This window comes from Myodes glareolus, chromosome 18, assembly GCF_982192425.1.
Source record: "Myodes glareolus chromosome 18, mMyoGla1.1, whole genome shotgun sequence".
NCBI lineage: Eukaryota > Metazoa > Chordata > Mammalia > Rodentia > Cricetidae > Myodes > Myodes glareolus.
This window is the reverse complement of record NC_142043.1, coordinates 11,408,291-11,429,676: the sequence shown is the minus strand read 5'-3', so window position 1 is coordinate 11,429,676 and position 21,386 is coordinate 11,408,291. Positions and strand designations below refer to the sequence as shown.

Sequence of the window (21,386 nt, the reverse complement as noted above, 5' to 3'; positions counted from 1 at the left end):
CCTGTGAGGGAGTTTTCTTAAATCATTTGAAGTGGAAAGACCCACTTCTAACCTGGATCTATCTTTAATCTCGAATCCAGACCTTTCGAAGTCAGAAATCCACTTTTAATTTGGGCCACGCCTTCTGCCTTTAGCCTATATAAAGGACGTGGAGGGTGGAAGCTTGCTCTCCCTTTGCCTGCTTGTTCTTGCTGTCACTGGCAAGTTCATTCTTTCACTGGCATTATTAGAGCCTACTTTGGGATTCCAGTATATACTCAAGACCAGCAGAGACATCCAGCCTCATGAACTGAATAACTACTAATTCTTGGATCTTCCAATGATAGACGGCCATTGCTGGACTAGCTGGATCACAGCCTATAAGCCATCTTAATAAATATATTAATTCTATAAGTCTTATTTCCCTAGAGAACCCTGATTGGTAGAGGTGGGGCCCTTTAGTCAGGATTCTCCCCCAGACACCCTTCCATGCACCTCACATGGTTCTGAAATCACTGGCCACATTCCAGCATTGGCCGAGGCCTTGTGAAAACAGGGGTCAATGTCCCTCTGAGCCCCGTGGCGTCTGGATGTGAGATATACATGTTCGTCGTTTACAATGAGGAAGGGAGGCTATGTGGCTCAAGCCGCTTCACCCAGGATTTCTTCCTTACTCAAAGATCTAAATGAGCCGGGTGGTAGTGGCACACACCTTTAATCCTAACACTCAGGAGGTAGACACAAGTGGATCTCTGTGAGTTCAAGGCCAGCCAAGGTTGCACAGAGAAACCCTGTCTTGAAAATAAACAACAAAAAAGCTCCAAGGAGATACCCACTCCAGCTCGGATTCAGAGCAGACTGACAGAAGAGCTCAAGAACCCAGCACGAAGACACAACCAGGGTCCAAGGAGGACGAGAGGGGCTGGCTTCCTGGGTGACAGCTCCAGGTAAGGGCCACTGACCACCCCACACACCGTGATGCCCCGCTCAGACTCACCCGAACATGGCTGCTGTCTGCCGGGTGTTCTGCTGGGGTGGGGTGGAGGTGCTCGTGGATAGGAGGGCATCAGTGCCTGCCTTCTCCCAGTCAAAGGCCTCGTTCTCAGCAATGCCCCGTTCCTTCATGCTGTTCTCAAACACCGACATGATCAACTGCAGGGGGTGGGGTGGCAGGAGGAGAGAGAGGTGACCCCAGGGCTAGCCAGGTAAGAGGGGTGGGGTGGCAGGAGGAGAGAGAGGTGACCCCGGGGCTAGCCAGGCGAGAGGGACAATGGCTGGGATAGCAGTGAGGGGAAGATGGGGACTTCCGGATCAGAGGCGGGCCTAGAGGGGGCACTGGAAGGAGAAGGGCACATCGGTTTTAAATGAAAACATAGCACAAAGCACTATGCAAATTATCACCTTGGATTAAGCCCACCAGATGGACACTAGTCCCCTGAGACCTGTCCCCTGAGGACAGTCTCCAGACTCTTCCGCCATTCCTGTCATCTTAACAGGCACATCAGTGGGTTCCCTCGGGGTCTCAGGCCTCTCTGCAGGCCTCTGATGGGGTGCCTTTCCCACCGTCCTCCCTGACACCCGCCTCACCCTCCCATACAGCTCCCCCTCATGACTGGGCATAGAGCCTTCATTCTGCGTCATCTACAAGCTTCTCTGCCCATTCTTCACCTCCGGCAGTCATCACAGGGCTCGGTGTGGACGTATGTGTAACGGTGTGGACCAAGCAACTCAATGGCCAGAGCAAGGAGTCAGCTCACCAGCAACTGGGGTGCTGGGTTCAAGAGGTAGCAAGGGGCTACAAAACCTCTGAGCAATCCAGGTCATTCAAGGTTGGGCTGTCTCTCTCCCTCCCTCCTTCTCTCTCTCTCTCTCTCTCTCTCTCTCTCTCTCTCTTTAAAGATTTATTTATTTATTATGTATATAACATTCTGCCTTCACGTATGCCTGCACATCAGAAGAGGGCACCAGATTTCATCATAGATGGTTGTGAGTCACCATGTGGTTGCTGGGAATTGAACTCAGGACCTCTGGAAGAGCAGCCAGTGCTCTTAACCTCTGAGCCATCTCTCTAGCCCTGGGCTGGCCAGACTTGCTTTGGTGTCTACTGTGTGACTGACACTGAGTCCCTGCAGTGGGCATCACTGTGCCCATGCACCGCGGTTTCTGGGCAAACACTGACGTGCGTCTACAGTTTCCAGACAGTGACAGGTGCCATGAGGTGAGGTGACTGAGCCGTGGGGAGGGCGAGACCTGGAGTCAGGTAAGCATCCTTCCCCACAGAGATGTCGGTGAGGGTGGTGCCACGAGGTAACTGAGAAGCTGGAAAACTCCTGTCACCTGGTCACGTCAGTCATTGTGACTGTGGTACAGCGTACTCCAGGGTGCAGTGATGCCGGCATCCTCGGTCACATACACAGTGTGACACACAGTCATGTGCAGTACATAACACTATGTGCTTGACTTTGGGTTGTGTGCTTATTTTTAATTATGTGTATATGTATGGGGTATACACATGAAGCTGTCAGCTTCCCTGGGGCTGGGCTTGTATGTGGTTGTGAATCTCCTGACCTGGTGCTGGGAACCGAACTTGGGTCCTCTGTAGGATCGGCATGCGGTGTTGACCAAGGCAGCATTTTCCTAGCCCTGTTCTTTGTTGTTGTTACTGAGACAGGGCCTCCCTGTGCAGCCCAGGCTGGCCTCAAACTCATGACTCTCCTGCTTCTGCCTCATGGGTTCTGGGACTACAGCTGAGTATCACCACACTTGGCAACACTAGTTTTTAAATCGCTATTTTAGAACATACACTCTGGTTATGTGGCTATGTTGGCAGAATGTCTGCTTGTCTGCCATGCAGGAAGCTCTGGGTTCAATCTCGGCACAGCACAGCACTGGGCACAGTGGCACACGTCTAAAATCCCAGCACTTGGGAGGTGGAGGCAGGAGGGTCAGAAGTTCAAGGTCATCTTCAGCTACATCTTGAGTTTGAGGACAGCTGGTCTACACGAGACCTTGTCTCAAAAACAACAGAAATTGTAATTTGCTACAGCATGCTTGGGAGTCTCATGTTTACTGGGTCTCTTATTTGGGTCATTTTTCTCTTGAGTTTTACTTAATTTCATCTTGTTTGCCACAGGTGTATGAAGGGGAGGTCCTGTCCAGGTTTGGGAAGTGAACTCTTACAACGGTCAATCAGTGACATTTTAAGGACGGTCTGTACCCTGTCAACAAGCAATACATCACTGTCTCTGAGCCCAGCCCTTCTCTTAACCACGATGTCTATCTACCCTCAGTTTCCCATCTGTGAACAATCATCCCAGTTAGCTTCCTGCAGAGTTCTGCTGCCAAACACATGGTCACCCCCTCCCAGGGTCTCAGCATGTCACCCAGCTGGCCTGTCCTCAAACTCACAAAGACATCTACCCCTTCCCCAAGTGCTAGAATTAAAGGTATGTATGACCATGCCCCTGCCTCAGACGCTTGTTTTGAAGCTTGACTATGCTAACACAAGAGCACCACCTACACTGGGGAGGGTCAGCTCTTGAAAAGTCTGAGCAGAGACTGCTATAAACAGTTTGGTACAGGTAGAAGAAGATCAAGGGGGCAGACGCAGGGGCAATATTGAAGTATGCCAGGCTACAAGGGGGCATCACTGCTGGGGGCCAGCAGCTTCTCAGTCGTGCCCCAGGCTGGGGGTACCTGGTAATCAGGCTTGGTGAAGTAGTCAAGGCTGGCAATGTGGTCCAGAAAGAGATGGAACTCCGAGGGCATGTGCTTCAGCAGCATCCGGTGTTCGTATTTCTCCTTGATCATCCCAACCTGCTCCTGGAGGGGCGCGGACACAGCAGGTGAGGGCCCAGCTGCTTTCCCCTCTGCCTCTTCCACCCAGCTGCGGGGGCCTCACCTTGTCCTTGATCTTCCTCCAAGGTAGCTGGCCCACTGCAAACTCCACCAACATGTAGAAGAGGGACCACAGGTCATCGTGGCGGCCCATCTCCTGAGGGGTACGGAGAGCATCACCTGCAGTTCTCACGCCCTCCTCTGAGAAGGGTGGTGGACCCTTTTCTGGGTACATCTGACACCCGGACCCAGACGGACAAAGCTGGGATCTCTCTGACTGTGGCCCGTCCTATACCTCAGCACGCACAGACACCACGGTAAATGGTTCTGCGCATGTTTTGTCCCTTCACCAGGGATTTTCGGTGGGAAGAGGGATGATGGAAGAGCCCAGAAGGGAACATCACGGGCAGCCAACGGTGATACCTTCCTCCCACTCCAAGTTTCAGGGGCTGACTGGCCACATCCCACACCCCATTCTTTTCTCTCCACCTCGACACCCACAGCCTACTCCATACCGAACCTTGTCTTTCTGCCCTTAGTCCTTAACGCAGGCTCTGCTGCTCACTCACCCGGTTCTTGTGGGCATTGACCGAGGCATAGCGAACAGTCCCCCGGAACCCGGCCACATTCCGAGGCTGCGCAGAAGAGACAACAGCTCAGCCACACTGACAACCCTGCCACCACCAAGACTAACTGCCCACCTCATCCTGATACCCAGGAGCCCAGGTAGTCATCCAGGGTTGGATGTACTGATACTGAAAAGAACCCCAAGCCTGCTTCGGCAGCCACAAGGGAAGCAGTGAAGTGTTCCCAGACAAGAGAATCCTTAGAGGCCCCACCATCCTCATGCCCGGTGTACTCACGGGCCGGACGTCCCCTGTGGTGTTAGTGTACTGCCGGGCCAGCCCGAAGTCCAGCATGTAGCACTTTCTATAGGTGGAAGGCAGTCGGCCCATGGCAAAGTTGGACTGTGGGGAGACAGCAGCTGTGACCTGGGGTCCAGCGCCCCCAGACCCACTAAGACACTGCCGTGCCAGTGTTGACGGGCCCCCAGCCCATGGATCTTACATCCACCCATATTCATAGGAGTATGGCTGTCGCATCTCAGTAATGGAGCAGGTATGGCTAGCCTCAATTTAGAGACACAGGAAGGGAGGGTCAAAGGCTGAGGGGGCGAGATGCCCCTCAATCACAGAACTGGTGAAAACAGGCTTTGAGTGCTGGTCCACCCTGCTCCAAACCCTCAGCTCCCTACAGGGACAGAGGGGTTTAGTATGGCTGCCTGGCTCAAAATCAGCTGCCCTCTCCTCTGCCTTTTTCCCTGTGAGCCGTTCACCCAGCTTTACCCCTTTAGGTTAGAGGATTGTACTTTCTTTTTCTAGCACCAAGATCCAAGATGCCACAGAAATTCAGGTGGCCTCTCCTGACCTCCTGACCTCTAGACTGAGGGACCACACAGGGTCGTGGGTGAGAGATGCAGAATGGAGGGCAGAGATGAGAGCCAGGCACTCATCCTGGCATGGCCAAGAGGTGAGAAAGAGGGCATGGGGTTTGTTGTGGCCAAGAAATGTTCAAGTACAAGAGGTTCAGCCACTGGGTGGAGCACCCAGGCTCCGGCAACAGGGGAGCTCAGGCGCATTGCTCACCGGCTTGATGTCCCGGTGCAGGAAGCCCACGGAGTGAATGGCTTCGATGGACTCCAGGATCTGCTTGCCCAGCCGCAATGTAGTGCTTAGTGTGAAAGTACCCCTCGGCTGGCTGCGGCGCAGGTCAGCCAGGTTCCGACCCTGGGTGGGGTGGGCAAGACGGACAGATGGGATAGGAGGGGAACCAGCTGCCATGGTGACGGCCACCCAGCCTTGCCCCCAGAAGGTTATGCCTACCCTCTAACCATCGCATCAGGAACTGAAGCCTCCCTTCCCCATGCTTCGCCCAAGTCACACACCAGCTCTCAGGGAAAGAGGTGGGAGGACAGGTCCCAGGGACGTACCTGCAGCTGCATCACCACGTAGTTAAACTTCTCGTTCCGGCCACAACCAATGAACCTGCATACGTGGTCCTTCCCTGCAGGACACAAAAACAGGGCCTCCTAAGTCCCATTCCATCCTCCTCACCAGCCACAGACAGGCTCTGGTGTGCCCCACCTCACACACACACACACACACACGTGCACGCACACACACACATACTTTGTTGTGTATGGTGTGTATGTATGTCGTGCCCACTTAGCCCTTATGAGGGTTATGAGAATCTGAAGCGTTTTAACCTTGGAGCCACTTAGCCACCCCTCTGGAACACTCTTGAATCCTTCCCCAGCCCTGGTTCCAGGAACGCCTCTTTAAGGGCCTACAACTCCCACCCTAGTCCCGCCTTCTAACACTCTGCCCCACTGTTGTCTGTAAGTCATGACCCGCCTCAGTTGGCCATCGCCCACAGACTCCCTCCCTCATGGCTCTCCATTGATCTCCTAAGCTCTGGCCCCATCTTTCTTAGATCCTGGCTCCATCATCTCTTCCCATGCCCCAGCCCCAGAGTGTTACCTTGAAGCTTTTTGAGCACAGCCACCTCCATCTTGAGAACCTGCTTAGGCTGCTGGGCTGATTCCACCTTGAGGGCCACATTCTCCCTCGTCAGCAGATCCATGGCCTCGTAGATCTCACCAAAGCCCCCACCCCCGATCTTCTTCAGCTGTGGATGAGGGAAGAATTGTGCTCAGGGATCAGGCTGGACAGTTCCTTAACCCACTTCTGCTGATCATGTTCTCCACTGATGGGCGGATGTATTCTTGAGGGGGAGGACCCACCTGCCCGAGCCAGTCAGTGCCCTCACCTCTCCTCTGAGACAGACAGCTCAGCCTATGAGTATAGATCCCTTCTAACACACACACACACACACTCACACACACACACACACACACATACTCACTCACACACACATTCACATACACACACTCACATACACACACTCATACACACTCACACACACACATATACTCACTCCACACACACTCACATACACACACTCACATACACATTCACATTCTAACACACACACACTCACATACACACACTCATGCACACACTCACATACACACACTCACTCATACACACATACACTCTTACACACACACTCACTCCACACACACACAGGACCAGACAGGTATCTGAATAGGAGCAGAAGAGAAGAGACACATGGCTTCAGGCAGACATGGAAACAGATCCGATGATACAGAGTTTTAGACACTGTGGGTCATCCTGCATCTCTTCTCTAAAAGGAGAGCAGGGCCAGGGATATAGCTCAGTTAGGACAGCGCCTGCTTAGCATGCATGAGGCCCCAGGCTTGATCCCCAGTACCACATCCAGCAGGCCTGGTGGTGCACACTGGGGAAGGAAGTAAAGGCTCAGTACCAGCCTGTGCTACATAGTAGGGCTAGCCTGGGATATTTGAGGCCCTGTCTCCAAAGAAGGGGAGGGAGGAAAAGAGAGAGGGAGAGACACATGGGTAGGAGCTTTCTGCCAAGTCTGACATCCTGAGTTTGATCCCCAAGACCCACATAAAAGGAGTGAGCCAACTACCTTAAGCTGTCCTCTGACTTCTACACACATCATGACACACAGAGTCACACCGCACATCAATAAATGTAAAAAGAAAATAATAACAGTAAAGGACAGAAGAGAAGCCAGAGCTGTGAGGAAGGGAGAAGTCTCTTGAGCCAGGGTAGGAAACAAGGAAAGAGGAAGGGAAAAGGGCAGAGAGGAACAAACACTGTCCTACTCTGACGGAAGCTACTGGACAACAGAAGTCTAACAACCCAGTGGGAACGACCCAGGGGAGCGCTAACCGTTCCACATCCTTTCACAGTGTGCTGTGTGCAGCACAGGCGGCAGGGTAGGTGAGACAGGGCTCACAGGCATCACCACAGTTTCCCAGGCTCCACAGCACGTGTGAGGACCATCTGACTCCCCACGGTGCACACAGCAAAGCCACAGGGCCCACGGCCTGCAATACCTTGGCTGTAAATAAAGGGCCTGCATTTTCTCTCAACTCCATCAACTGGAGACAGAACCTATGGGTGTAGAACCCATAAGGTTACAGGACATGGGCCGCTTGGCAATGCCAAGTGTAGGAGCTGATGCTCGAGTCACCAGAATCCCTGGTGGCAGAATACCTAACACCTACTCCCCAGCTTCCCAGGGCCCCAACTTCTCTATTGGCCTTTTCCTCACACTGAGCCGATTTCTTTCCCTATTTGCCACCCCATCCCTAGGGCAGGGGTTTGGTTGCTGGCACTCATTCACCCAGTATCCGTTCCCCCTGCTCTGTACTGGAGGCATACTTACTCATCAAAAGGTACAGTGGGGCTGGAGAGATGGCTCAGCCACTCAAGGCTAGGCTCACAATCAAAACATAAATGAACTTTAAGACCACAGAGAAAAACTCAGTCTAGAATATGAATGTATTACTTTCTATAACAATGAAGCCATAAAATGCTATTCTTACTACCCTAAGGTAGTAAGAAGGTATCATGAGCCGAAAGCACCCATGCCCATGAACTCCACGAGGCAGCCCCTTGAGAGAACCCCTTCTGGTCTCTTTCAGGCCATCTCTCCTCTTCTGTATGTTTTAATGATCCCACACATCCCCATCAAAGGACCCCCTAAAGCAGAGAAGAAGCACAGCCCAATGGAGCCTCAGTTTATTTGGGATGGACATCCTTTTCTTGGCTCCACTCTGGGCAACCTAAAGTCATCTCAGTTTCAAAAACAATTTGGGCCTCTTCTTTTTCTCCTCAATAAGAGAGAGAAACAAGCCACGAAGACCTTTCAGCCCCTAGACTCCAACTCTCGCATGGGCTGAGTTTTGCTGATTGTGTTGCGGCAGCAGACAGACCTCGGCCTAACTTCTGATCACAGCACTTGGCAAGTTAGCTAATCACATCTATGAAACAGGTGTGCTAGTAATTGCTGTATCTACTCCATCAGTTCTCAAGAAAACCCATGGAGAACACGATCACAGCCTCTGAGGTCGAGAAGTGTCCAGAGGGGCTGGAGAGATGGCTCAGGGGTAAGGGGACTGGCTGTCCTTCCAGAGAACCTGGGTTAAATTCCCAGCATGCACATGACAGCTCACAACTGTCTATAGCTCCAAGATCTGACACCCTCACACACACATGCAGGCAAAACATCAATGCACATAAAATAAATTATTTTTTAAAAGGCACAGAACAAACACTAAGATTTTTATTTCTGCTGTTTGCTATGTGGCTTGCAAGGATCACCCCTCGAGAACAACTTACTGTTTTTATTTTTTATTATTTTAGGGCAAAGAAATTTATTTACAACTTACAGCGATCCTAGATCACTGACCCCCATTTCTCCTGGTTGCAGCCCATCTCTGATCCATGATTTCCGGTTCCCTCACTCCCACATCAGCCCCACCCCTCCTGTCTCTCTAGCTCTCCAGGGAAGGAACAGGAGACCAGGTCTGGCGTACTTGCCCCCTCCACGGCCCCTCCCCCTCCCTCCGTCTCCTCTCTCCTGTACACTCCCATCCTTCACAGAGCACAACAAGGTCTTTAGTCTAAACTCTGTGTGTGAACAGTCTTTTTCTCGCCTTTTCAGTACAAATGTTATTCAGTCTGCCATCTGCCAGACACCAAGTCCATGTGCCAGGGACCCGGGGGTCTTGAAGGGGCGCTTCTCACTTTGTCAAACACCCTTTCCTTTTATGGCTACCCCGGCTCCTCCTGCATTTCTGTCCAGTTACTCTCCCTTTCAGGAATCCCCCTTCGGGGGCCCTAAGAATCTCCTCCCTAACACCCCAACTCCCAATTCCCGAAAATGCTCTCTTTGGACCTCTAGAGGGACTGCGCGGCCGGGTGGCTGTTGCCATGGAGATCTACCGGCACCCAGACCCCACCCTCCTCTCCAATCCAGCACCCCTAGTGAGCGAGCTGAGTCTCACCACACCAGAGCACAGGGACGCGCGCACACGAACACAACTCTATACAGGAAAAAAAAAAAAAATCTGACCTCTATGGTTCTTTCTTCCCCTCTGGATCCCCATTTCCGCGCAGACCCCACAGTCAAACACACTTTTCCCACACTATACCATTCTACATCACCCAGCCCTACAATAAAGAGAACACCAGGGTGCTTTAAAGCGATGGAGAAAAAAGGATTTGGTCGAGGCTGACTGACAGTAGGTCTGGTTCCCTAGACACAACCACTGATCCAACCCTTACGTGGCCCCCTCCCACCCAGGATAGCATTCTCCCCCGACAAAGAAACTCAGACTACAACTCCCAGCAGGCCCAGGAGCCTGAAGTCCTGGGTTGGAGGAACAGGGCACGCTGGGAGATGGAGTCTCGGCGTGTTGCACCTGCCGCAGGAACCCGGGAAGGGAGGAGGGTGGATGGAGAAGAGGGAGTGCGGATGCGGTGGGAGCAGCCTGAAGGGCCTCTTTCCTCAGACCCAAGCCTTTCCGTCCTCTGCGGAAGCGGAGGAACACATGCTCACTCAATGTCCTTCCCCAAGGTGCGGCAGAGAAGGAGCCCCCTCCCCCACCATCCTCCTCCGCACCACGGGCTCTGCAGCTCACACCTAGGCATCCAACCAGGAGTTGTTCAGGCTAGGCTGGGCCAGCACGAGGAAGGGGTGAGAGGGAGCCGGGTTGGAGAGAGGGTACTGGGAGAATGTGTGGACAAAAAAATAACATTTGATCAGTATGCAAAGGAGGTCGAGGACACCTCCCACTTAGGGTAAGGGCTCCAAGGGCACCAGTGTTAGGAAGTCTCCAGATCCCTGCTTCTCCTTTCCCAGACCCCTCCCTCTGCCCAGCTAGGTCACTCACTCACCACCTTCCAGCGATCTTTGACCACGTAGTTGGCCGGCAGGATGTCGGCCTGCTCCCCTCCCCCACTCATGTTGGTTTCGTCCTTAAGAGCAGCCGCTAGGCACTGCATCCGCCAGCCGGAGGGAGGGGTGTCCGCAGGGCCTGCCCTTGGGGGGCCATCTACCTGGGAGAGTGAGGAAGGGCAGTAAACAGCCTGGCTGCCCCCCTAGACCACCTGACAGCTGTGGAAAGAACCCCCATCCTGCTGGCAGGCATCCTTCCCAAGCCGGAGTGTGTGTGTGTGGGGGGGAGTTGATGCTACAGGAGTTACTGGGGGAGATATGATGGAGGTCAGGGGAAGGGAGGCGTGAAAATCAGCAACAGGACACACACGGTGAAAACAGGAGAGGGCAGTGATGTGTGACTAAGCCATGGGTTTACCATAGAGACATTCCAAACTAATGAAGGGAAGATGTGCCAGCCAGCGGGCATCCTAGGCTGAGACCCAAGAATGACAAGCCTGAGTCACTCATTCTACCTGTGGTCCTAAGCATCCACACCTAGATGGTGTCACAAAACTCCGGAGGAGCTGTGCTTTGCTGGCTGAACAGAAAGATCTACGGGTAAGCCATGGGATACCCTCATCAGAGTGGCCGGCCAGCCAACCAGAGAGATGTGACCATCAAGAAAAATGAGGACATGCACAACAGCCCCTTGAGGGTGGCATGAAGGCAGATGGATTGTGGAAAGTGGAGGCTGACCCCACTGGCAGCCACAAGACTTCCCGGTCTATATGCCAGGATTTGTGCCAACCACAGACCATGGACTCAAGCCGTGCACTTCAGAGGAATGGTATCCCAGTGTCCACTCCACAGGGGCCAAGGCAGACTTAAGTTGGGGGAGCAGAGTAGTGGGTGCTGTCTGTGGGGAGGCAGAGTGATAGAGAACCACAGGTCTGGAAAGGCGGGGGTGAGCAAGTCCATTTCCACATCTATGTGGAGTCAGCCAGGCGGAAGGCAACTTCTACTGTGCTTAAGTGGATAAAAGTTGACATGGGAGAGAGTATCCCAAGCGTCAAAGGACTAAGACACAAGTTATCCAAAGATGTGTGTGCTGTGTTCATGGACCCCCTCTGTATGAGTGGATGTCTTGCTTTGTGTGCACATGTGTAGAGAAGGGACCAGCAAAGGTGACTTTCTGGTATTCCTGCCAAGTCAGCCCAGGATTGGGAACCAGCATCTTCTCTCCTCATCTTTCATCTACAGATACTTTATGTGCTCTCTGCTCCACTCTAACCATGACCCTGGAGAGCCACACACAGGAGTGAAGTAAATCAATCATTCAGGCTGGGGACTGGGCACGGGAGAGGCCGGGAGGGGCTAAGTTCTTTGTAAATGGGGAGAACACTACAATTACTAATTGTGGCTAACTTGTTTGTAAATGGGGGAAAAGGACATTACAATTATCTCATGGACCTGAACCTCCTTGAGATGGCTAACTCCTCAGGTCCTGCATCTAGACACCCTGACAAGGGCAGGCTGGGCTGAAAGAGACCTGAGACATCTCCAGGTCACAGTGCTCCACCCGGGACATGAAGAGAAAGAATCTCCGTGGGGAAAGACATCGCCACTCCTTTTTAGCTTTCTTTAAAACATCTGAGCTGAATTGTTTTCCCCAATCCACACAATGCCAGGGCTATGGGCTACCAAGAGTTTGCAAGGCAGGAAGGACAATGGCAAGATAAGAGGAACCAGAATGGAGTTCTGAAATATAGGTCGAGACCAGACTGGGGTGGCTGAGCATGGTACCACACACCTGTGACCCCAGCACTCCGGAGGGGGAGGCAGGAGGACGAGGGATTCAAGACCAATCTTGGCTACACAGCAAGTTCAAGGCCAACCTGGGCTACAAGATACCCTGGCTGAAAACAAGAAAACAAAACAGAACCAAAACCAAGCAAAAAAGACTGGAGAAGCAATCAAACTTCTTAGGAGACCTCAGCTGGGACTGGGCTGTAGCTTAATCCTTATGTGTAGGAGGCTATGGGCCCCAGCACAGGGGAAAGGGAAAAAAAGAGTTAAATTCAGGCTGGGGAGAAAACTCAGTGTTTGAGTACATGTCCAATATGGTCAATGCACCAGCTTCAACTCCCAACACCACCAAAATGTACTTTTTAATAAAAAGGGGCTGGGACCTGCCGAGGCAGTCCTGTGGGAAAAGACCCTCACCTTCTAATCGGATAGCCTGAGTTGGATTCCTGATAGCCGTGTGTTGAAAAGAGGGAACCAGGCCCCTGCCACCTGTCCTCTGGCCACCACATGTGCACAGTGGCATGCACACACCTTTCACACACAATGTGAATAAAAGGTACCCCAAAGGGGGATTGAGAGAGCTTACTGTATCTCAGTCAGCATTTGAGATATCTTGATATAGTTCAATCAGCACAAGGTCCTACATTCAGTTCCCAGTACTGAAAAAATAATAATAATAAGTTGAAGAATTGGAGGGACCTCCGTCCTGTCTGGTGGGCTCTGCAGGTCGATGAGGACGATCTGTGTGCGGCTCACACTTGATACTTGGGAAAATTGGAACTGGTGGAAGGGGAAAGATCTGGCCACCCTATCCACCACCCTTCCCAGAGAATGCCTCCGTCGACCCAAGTTATCCCAGACTGGGCTGACAAGCTTGGCGGCTTGGTTACTGTCCTCTGAGGTCCCTTTGTGTGTGTGTGTGTGTGTGTGTGTGTGTGTGTGTGTGTGTGTGTGTAGGCATGGCTGTGTGTATGCATGAGAATGTGGGGTAAGTAGAGAGAGACAGAGAGAGAGGTGAGTGTTTAGAAGCACATCGTGGTTTGGAAGCAGAGGAGTTGATGTGTGGCTACGCAAGGTGTGAGGAATCTTAGAGGCCAGGTCAGGAGAAGCAAAGCCATGAGGAGCGATGGGAACAGGAGAAAAGAGGTGAGGAGGAGAGAGCAGGGAACAGGGCCTGTCAGAGTGACAGGATGAGGGGAGGGGGGTAGGTAAGACAAGAAGATCACGGTGGCAGGGACGGAGTGATGGAGTGACAGGACCACGGGAAGGGCTTCTGGACACAGCTGGAGAATAATAAGGGAGGCTGGTGGGTGGAAGGGAGGAACTGAGGATGGGAGTGAGGGTCTAGAGACAGCAGGATGACTTGTCAGAGATGACTGGAGAGTGAAGAGGGAAATCATAGGGACAAGGGCTGGGGGAGGGGTTGTGGGGGAGGCAAGAAGGATGGGCTGGGGAGGGTGGGTCTGTGCGGGGGCAGGGAGCGGCTCCAGGCCTCAGGCTGCGGCCCAGGCAGTGTAGGCCAGCGTCCCATCTCCTGGCGGCGGCGAAGAAGACCGCTGCCGGATGGTAGCTGAGCCGTGGAGGTGAGCCCGACGGGAGGCCCGATGAACCCCAGAAGGGACCCCAGCCCGCCTGCCCGGCCCCGCCCCGCCTCACCTGCTCGGTGTCCGCTGCGGCTGCGGCTGCGGCTGCGGCGGTGAAGACAGCGGCACGGGGCGGCGCATCCCCCGGGGCCGGGGCGGGGCGGGGGCGGCTCAGTGCGGCGCTGGGCGGCCCACTCTCTCCCGCGGCGGCGGCGGCCTCCCGACCCCAACCATCCCGGCCCGGCCCGGCCCCGATCCTCCTAGGGCGACGGTGGCGGCGGGCGGCAGCAGCAGCAGCAGCAGCAGCAGTAGCAGCAGCGGAGTGGGGAGCTGCCCACAATGCACTGCGCCGCCAGCATCAGCACCAGCCCTGACATCACCGCCCCACCGCCCAGCCCTTACATCACTGCCGTTTTTCTGACATCACGTTCCACTCTGATCCCCGAGACCCTGCCTGAGCACTCTCAGATGATCCTGTAAGAGCTACCGGGGCTTCTTAACTCACCTATGCAGTTCACTTGCCCACGGGCTCCTTACCTGTCCCCAGAAACCTCACTTGTCTCCATCACCTTTTATCTCCCCCAACTCCCAGAACATCCCCATTTCTCCTTTAGCCTCATCTGACCCCCGATTTCATCCTCCACATAGCCATCGTACTTCCTTCTTAAGCCCTTCTTCTACCTGGACCCATCCTTCCCATATGTCTCCGTCATAGTCTCTTCTGACACCACCCCACATTCGGAATCGCCACCTGTAACCCTCTCCTCATCTTGCACGTGCCTTCTCTTCTGGTTTACCGTCTCTTTCTTTGACCCTTTCTTCCAACTACTGATAAATTCTGTCATTGTTTTTTATTGCTTACCAAACAAGATACACACTCTTTATTGTGACATTAAAACTTCTCAACATGCGCCCATAAGGCTATTACTCCCGTGACAGATGGGATTACTCAATATTCTCTGAATATACTCTACGCCCTGCATCTCTCGGTTCCTCCTTCCATCGCTTATATCTTCAGCAAACGCAGAGGGAGCACCTTCAACAACAACAATAATAGCAGTAGCTACACCTGCCAGATACACTAGCTCGTTTAATCTCTTATAAGCACCCTATGGAGTAAGAGAACTTAGTGTGCAAGCATAATGACCCGAGTTTGGATCTTACCACCCGTGTAAAACGCCAGGAGCTGTGGATCTTCAGACATAGCCCTGGGGAAGCCGAGAGGCGAGGCCTCAAAGCTCATTGGCCAATCTGACTCCAGGTTCTGTGAAAGAAGACTGTCTGTCACAGAGCTTTTAAAGAGGAGCTGCTCTGCGGGACTGAGCCCCCCGAGGTCCAAATGAGGAGCAGAAGGAGGAAGAACATGAAAAACGAAATCAGTACTGCGAGGGATGCCATCACCCACTGATACAAGGGAATGGATCTGATGAGAGTTTACCAAGGCCAGTTGGACTGGGACTGAAAGAGGACGTGATCTAACCAGATTCTCCGAATTTGGCTGGATTCTCTGACTGTGGCTGACCCGAAGTCTTTCTGAAAAGCCATTGACTATGACACTGGGACCTGTTTCCTCTACATATAATGGATTTTGGGGATCCAGTCTGTTTGGACACTCACCTTCCTGGACCTGGAGGGAGGGGGAAGGAACTGGAACTTCCCACAGGGCAGGAAACCCTGACCGCCCTGGGGGACGAAGAGGGAGGAGGAGGGGGAGTAGGGGGAGTGGGAGGGTGTTGGGAGGGGGGGTGGAAATGGAAACTTTTATAATTTAATAAAATTTACTAAAAAAAAAAAAAAGAGGAGCTGCTCTGGCCTCCACATCTGTGCGCACACCTGTGCACAGGCACACACACACACAGCTGGTAAGATGGCTTAATGGGTAATACATTTAAAAAGAAAAATAAATCATGACATGTTCAGGAACGTGAATGCCACTGGCAATTATTATGCGAAGTGAACAAGCAGACTCAAAAAGACAAATTCTTCTTGTTCTCTCTCAAATGCAGGGCCTTGGCTGGCAGTGTGTAAAGGAGCCTGTGGCCAAACCCGATGGCTTGAATTCAATCCCCAGAACCCACATGGTGGAAGAAGAGAAACGAGTACCGAAGGTTGTCTTCTGACTTCGTATATGTTCCTTGGCATGCAGGTACACATGGCTACACACACACACACACACACACACACACACACACACACACACAAATACACACTCACACAGAGATACACCCACAGATACACACAGACTCACACTCAACAGGGATACACACACAAAGATACAGATACTTCCACACTACACACACACACACACACACACACACGAGAGAGAGACAGAGAGAGAGAGAGAGAGAGAGAGAGAGAGAGACAGAGAGACAGAGAGACGAAGAGACAGAAAAGAATGGGGAGGGGGAAGTCTCAGCCAGTGAGCTGGTACACACTTTTAATCCCAGCACTGGGGAGGCAGATGTGGGGAGATATCTGTGTATTTGAGACAGCTTGGTCTACTGTATAGTGAGTTCCAGACCAGCAAGGACTGCAGAATGAGACCCTGTCTTTCACAGAAGTCTTCTATGTCTCACGGGCTGGAATGTAGCTCAGGTAGTAGGATACCTTCTTTGCGTGCTCAAGGCTCTGGGTGAAATCCCTAATCCTCCCTTCCCAGATCATCTACATTTCTTAATACATTCAATTTTTCTTGTAACTTTAAAAAAATGAAGTGGTTACTACTGTTTTAATGTACTTATCTACTAACTTCATTGTCTGAGTAATTTCTGGGTAATTCAATTTTAATTTATCTTCTGACAATCAGTCATATATTTTTTCTTTTTATTTCCATACTTAGCATTCTTTCAACCTTTAAATTTGTTTAAAAAATACAACTAAAACAAATGTTAGGGTCTTGTGGCTGGAGGGTGGGCTCAGGGTTAGAAGAAATAAAACAAATGTGGGTCTTGTGGCTGGAGGGTGGGCTCAGGGTTAGAAGCAAGTGTTGCTCTTGTTTCTATTACTGCTGTTTGGGGTTTTGGGCTTAGTTTTCTTGTTTTTCTTTTGTTGCTGTTACCATTTGTCTTTCTCTGAACCTTTTTCCAGCCGCACGTCACTCACTGGATGCTGATCCACTGCGCCTGGCACTGCAAAGCCCATGAAGAGCACGTGCTGCTTAACAGTTCGATTTAAATGCCTTTAAAAGAAGATTTTCTGCCAGGCACAGTGGCACACTCCTTTAATCCCAGCACTCGGGAGGCAGAAGCAGGTGGATCTCTGTGAATTCAAGGCCAGCCTGGTCTACAGAGTGAGTTCCAGGACAGCCACGGTTACACAGAGAACCCCTGTTTCAAAACACACACAGTAAAAAGATTTCACATAAAAAATATTTTGCTATTTATTTTATGTGGAAGGTTATTTTGTCTGCATGTAAGTCTATGCAGACTCCTGGTGCGCAGTTGAAACCCCTGAATCTAAACCCCTGGAACTGGAGTCACAGGCGGTTTTGAGCCACCGTGTGGGTTCTGGGATATGAACTCTGGTTCCCTGGAAGAGCAATGAACATGCTTAACTGCTGAGCCATCGCTCCAGCCCCTTGATTTAAATTCCTTAGTACACACACCTATAGCCTTGATCCCTGGCCCATGTGGAGCTCCTTTCTAATCCTCTGAGAAACCTTACTCTTTCTTCATAGCTTCTAAATCATGCATCCCTGCTTGCCGTGCCCGAAGGATCCGGCCCCTCATGACCCAGCCAGTACTCATTTGTCATTTTGGGTTGATTTTTAGTTGTTGCTTTGTTATCATTATTGTCTGAGCCATGGCCTCCTGGAGCCCAAGCTGACCTCAAATTTTCTATGTAGCTGAGGCTGGCCTTGAACTCCTGATCTTTCTGCATCCATCTCTGAAGTCTGAGATTATAGGCATATGCCACCACACCTGGCTCACAATTTTTTAAAAAATAAAATCCATTCTAACAAATGAGCTGTTTTGTTTTTCCCTTATTTTTAGTGTTTATTTATTCATTTGTGTGTGGCTGTTTCATCTGTATGTATGTCTGAGCACCACATGCATGTGTATGGCTCTTTCATCTGTGTGTATGTATGATGTCTGAGCACCATATGCCTGCCTGGTCCTGGCAGAGGCCAAAAGCAGGTGTTGGGTTCCCAGGAACTGGAGCTGCCTGGGAACCAAACTCATGTCCTGTGCAGGAGCAGCCTTTTATTGCGTGTCAAACACTGTGACAGCGTTATGGAGTTCTGACTGCCCTCTCAGCCTGAGATGGTCCGCTGTGGTCTGGACCCCAACGAGGGGCAAGCTGGGGCCAATGTCAAGCCCACTGCTTGCTTGGTCTTCTGCCCACACCTGACCCTAGACTGCCTGACACCAGCTGGTCAACCATACTCAGTCTAGCTTTTTGGTTTTTGTATCTGGCTGCTTCTTCCACATCTAGTCTGGCTGTCAAATGGCAAAGATGTAAAGATAAACTGGAAGGGACCTTCTGCGTGTGCTGCTTCTGTGTGAGCACGGGGTCACTTCACTGCACAGCCATGAGCACTGTGTACGTAATTCCAGTTCTTCCTGTTCTGGAGCTGGGGCTCCGTCTTCTCAAAGCCAAGTAGAACGTAAAGGCTCAGTTCTCACTGCCTATAGGAGTCCTCCCTCAGTGCTCCTCCTCTACAGTTCCTCACTGCCCATGTGAGTCCTCCATCAGTGCCCCACCTCCACAGTTCCCTCACTGTCCATGGGAGTCCTCCCTCAGTGCTCCTCCTCTACAGTTCCTCACTGCCCATGTGAGTCCTCCATCAGTGCCCCACCTCCACAGTTCCCTCACTGTCCATGGGAGTCCTCCCTCAGTGCTCCTCCTCTACAGTTCCTCACTGCCCATGGATGTCTCACACAAAACAAACACTTTAAAAAGGCGCCCCAATTTGTATATTAAAGGAGACTTAAAAGACATATTATGGGGCCCCTGGTGAGATGGGCCAGCAAGTAGACCCCTGCTGTGAGCCTAACAACCTGAACTGGAACCTGAGACTTACACTGAAGTAGGAGAAAGCCTACCCCCACATGTTGTCCTCTAATCTACACACACAAACAGACACACACACTCACACACGCACACACACACACTGCACACACCACACACTGTACACACACTGCACACACACCGCACATACACTGTACATACCACACACAGCACGCACGCACACCAAACACACCACACACACCACACACACACTGCACACACACTGCATACCACATAGACACTGTATACTGCACACACACCACACACACTGCACACCACATACACACAGCACACACATACACACAGCACACACCACATACTGCACACACTGCATGCTGCACACACACCACATACACATAGCACACACATACACAATGCACACACCACACACTGCACACACTGCATGCTGCACACACCACACACACTGCATGCCACATACACACTGCACACACTGCACCCACACTGTACACCACACACACAACACACACTGCACACCACACACACTGCACACCAATACAAACTGCATACACTGCACACACACTGCACATACACCACACACACCTTACACACTGCACACACACTGCACACACACCCCACCGCACACACTGCACATCACATACACACTGCACACGCACCACACACAATGTACATACATCACACACACTGCACACACACCATACATACTGCACACCACAGACACACTGCGCACACACCACACACACTGCACACACACCATACATACTGCACACCACAGACACACTGCGCACACACCACACACACTGCACACACACCATACATACTGCACACCACAGACACACTGCGCACACACCACACACACTGCACACACACCACACACACCACAGACACACTGCGCACGCACCACACACAATGTACATACATCGCACACACTGCACACACACCATACATACTGCACACCACAGACACACTGCGCACACACCACACACACTGCACACACACCATACATACTGCACACCACAGACACACTGCGCACACACCACACACACTGCACACACACCATACATACTGCACACCACAGACACACTGCGCACACACCACACACACTGCACACACACCACACACACCACAGACACACTGTGCACGCACCACACACAATGTACATACATCACACACACTGCACACACACCATACATACTGCACACCACAGACACACTGCGCACACACCACATACACTGCACACACTAAACACATACCACTCACACACCACATACCACATACACACTGCGCACACACACACACACACACACACACACACACACACACACTAGTAAGGACTGGAGAAATGCCTCGGTGGTGAAGAGCATTGCTGTTCTTTAGAGGACCGAGGCCCAGTCCCCAGCACTCACATCAGCCTGTTCTCAGCTGCCTGTCTTCCCAGTTCCAGGGGACAAACTGCCCATTTCTGGTCTGTTCGGGCACTGTACATATGTGGTAACATACATACATGCAAGCACAATGCTCACAAACATAAAAAGAAAATGAATCTTAAAACAAAAACAAGACAGATCTCACTCTATAGCAATGACTGGTCTGAAACTCATAGAGATCTGTCTGCCTGCATCTCCTGAATTGCTGGGGTTAAAGGTGTGGCCATCATGTCTGGCAATAAAATAAATCTTGCGGGGGGGATGGAAGGGAGGGAGGGAGGAAGAAAGAAAGATGATGGGACTAGAGATGGCTCAGTAGTTAGGAGCACTGACTGCTGTTGCAGAAGACCCAGGTTTGTTCCCAGCACCCTCATGGTGGCTTGCAACTGCCTTTAATTTGAGTACCAGAGGACCCAGCATTCTCTTCTGGCCTTTCTGGGTACCAGGTACCCACATGATTCACAGACCTACATCCAGGCCTATCATCCATACACATAAAAATTTTAAAATAAATAAAAATACTTTTTCAGCTGGGTGGTGGTGGTGGACCCAGGCAGCGGCAGGGAGCACGTTCATACGACGAGGTAACTGAGACGGGATCCAGGTCTGGGGCTGGGTAGAGGGATGCTCCCCTTAGCTCCGGCCAGCACATTCTAAAAGATTTGCTAGCAGTCACCAAGATGCTAGAGCGGACACAGAAGCGGACCTTGCAAGGCCATCAGGGAAGCTAAAAATAGCCCAAGGTAATATGGCTGCCAATCCATAACATTCTAACTCACTGAAGTCAGTCATCCCTGGAGGACCCTTGAGACACATGTGGATTTTCCCGTCACGTACTTTAATAAAGTTTCCCTTTGAAATTGTTCTTTGACAATCTCATACTTGTATAGAATGCATCTGGATTACTCTGTCCCCTGGCTCTTGG

The 21,386-nt window shown here is 51.7% G+C and overlaps 1 protein-coding gene and 1 long non-coding RNA gene across 5 annotated transcripts in view; one reads left to right on the top strand and one right to left on the bottom strand.

Annotated features, from left to right (window-relative positions):
• Positions 1-14,361, bottom strand: part of Ttbk1 (tau tubulin kinase 1) — a 43,835-nt gene extending 29,474 nt beyond the window's left edge. For 2 of the 4 annotated variants that reach the window (XM_087897957.1, XM_087897959.1), the window contains exons 1-10: positions 14,119-14,359; positions 10,674-10,835; positions 6,357-6,504; positions 5,807-5,880; positions 5,463-5,603; positions 4,680-4,784; positions 4,386-4,451; positions 3,881-3,973; positions 3,676-3,801; positions 977-1,131 (exon numbers count right to left, since the gene is read on the bottom strand). In XM_087897957.1, coding sequence (XP_087754083.1) covers positions 977-1,131; positions 3,676-3,801; positions 3,881-3,973; positions 4,386-4,451; positions 4,680-4,784; positions 5,463-5,603; positions 5,807-5,880; positions 6,357-6,504; positions 10,674-10,781 — 1,016 coding nt within the window. In that variant the 5' untranslated portion in view covers positions 10,782-10,835; positions 14,119-14,359. Of the gene's footprint in view, positions 1-976; positions 1,132-3,675; positions 3,802-3,880; positions 3,974-4,385; positions 4,452-4,679; positions 4,785-5,462; positions 5,604-5,806; positions 5,881-6,356; positions 6,505-10,673; positions 10,836-14,118 lie in introns of all 4 variants that reach the window. The other 2 variants (XM_087897960.1, XM_087897958.1) reach the window with 2 other exon arrangements.
• A 1,704-nt stretch (positions 14,362-16,065) lies between these two features.
• LOC146890695 (uncharacterized) lies at positions 16,066-18,010 on the top strand. The gene is made up of 2 exons (XR_014998430.1): positions 16,066-16,191; positions 17,133-18,010. It is a non-coding gene; the product is annotated as an uncharacterized LOC146890695 (long non-coding RNA).
• The last annotated feature ends 3,376 nt before the right edge of the window (positions 18,011-21,386 follow it).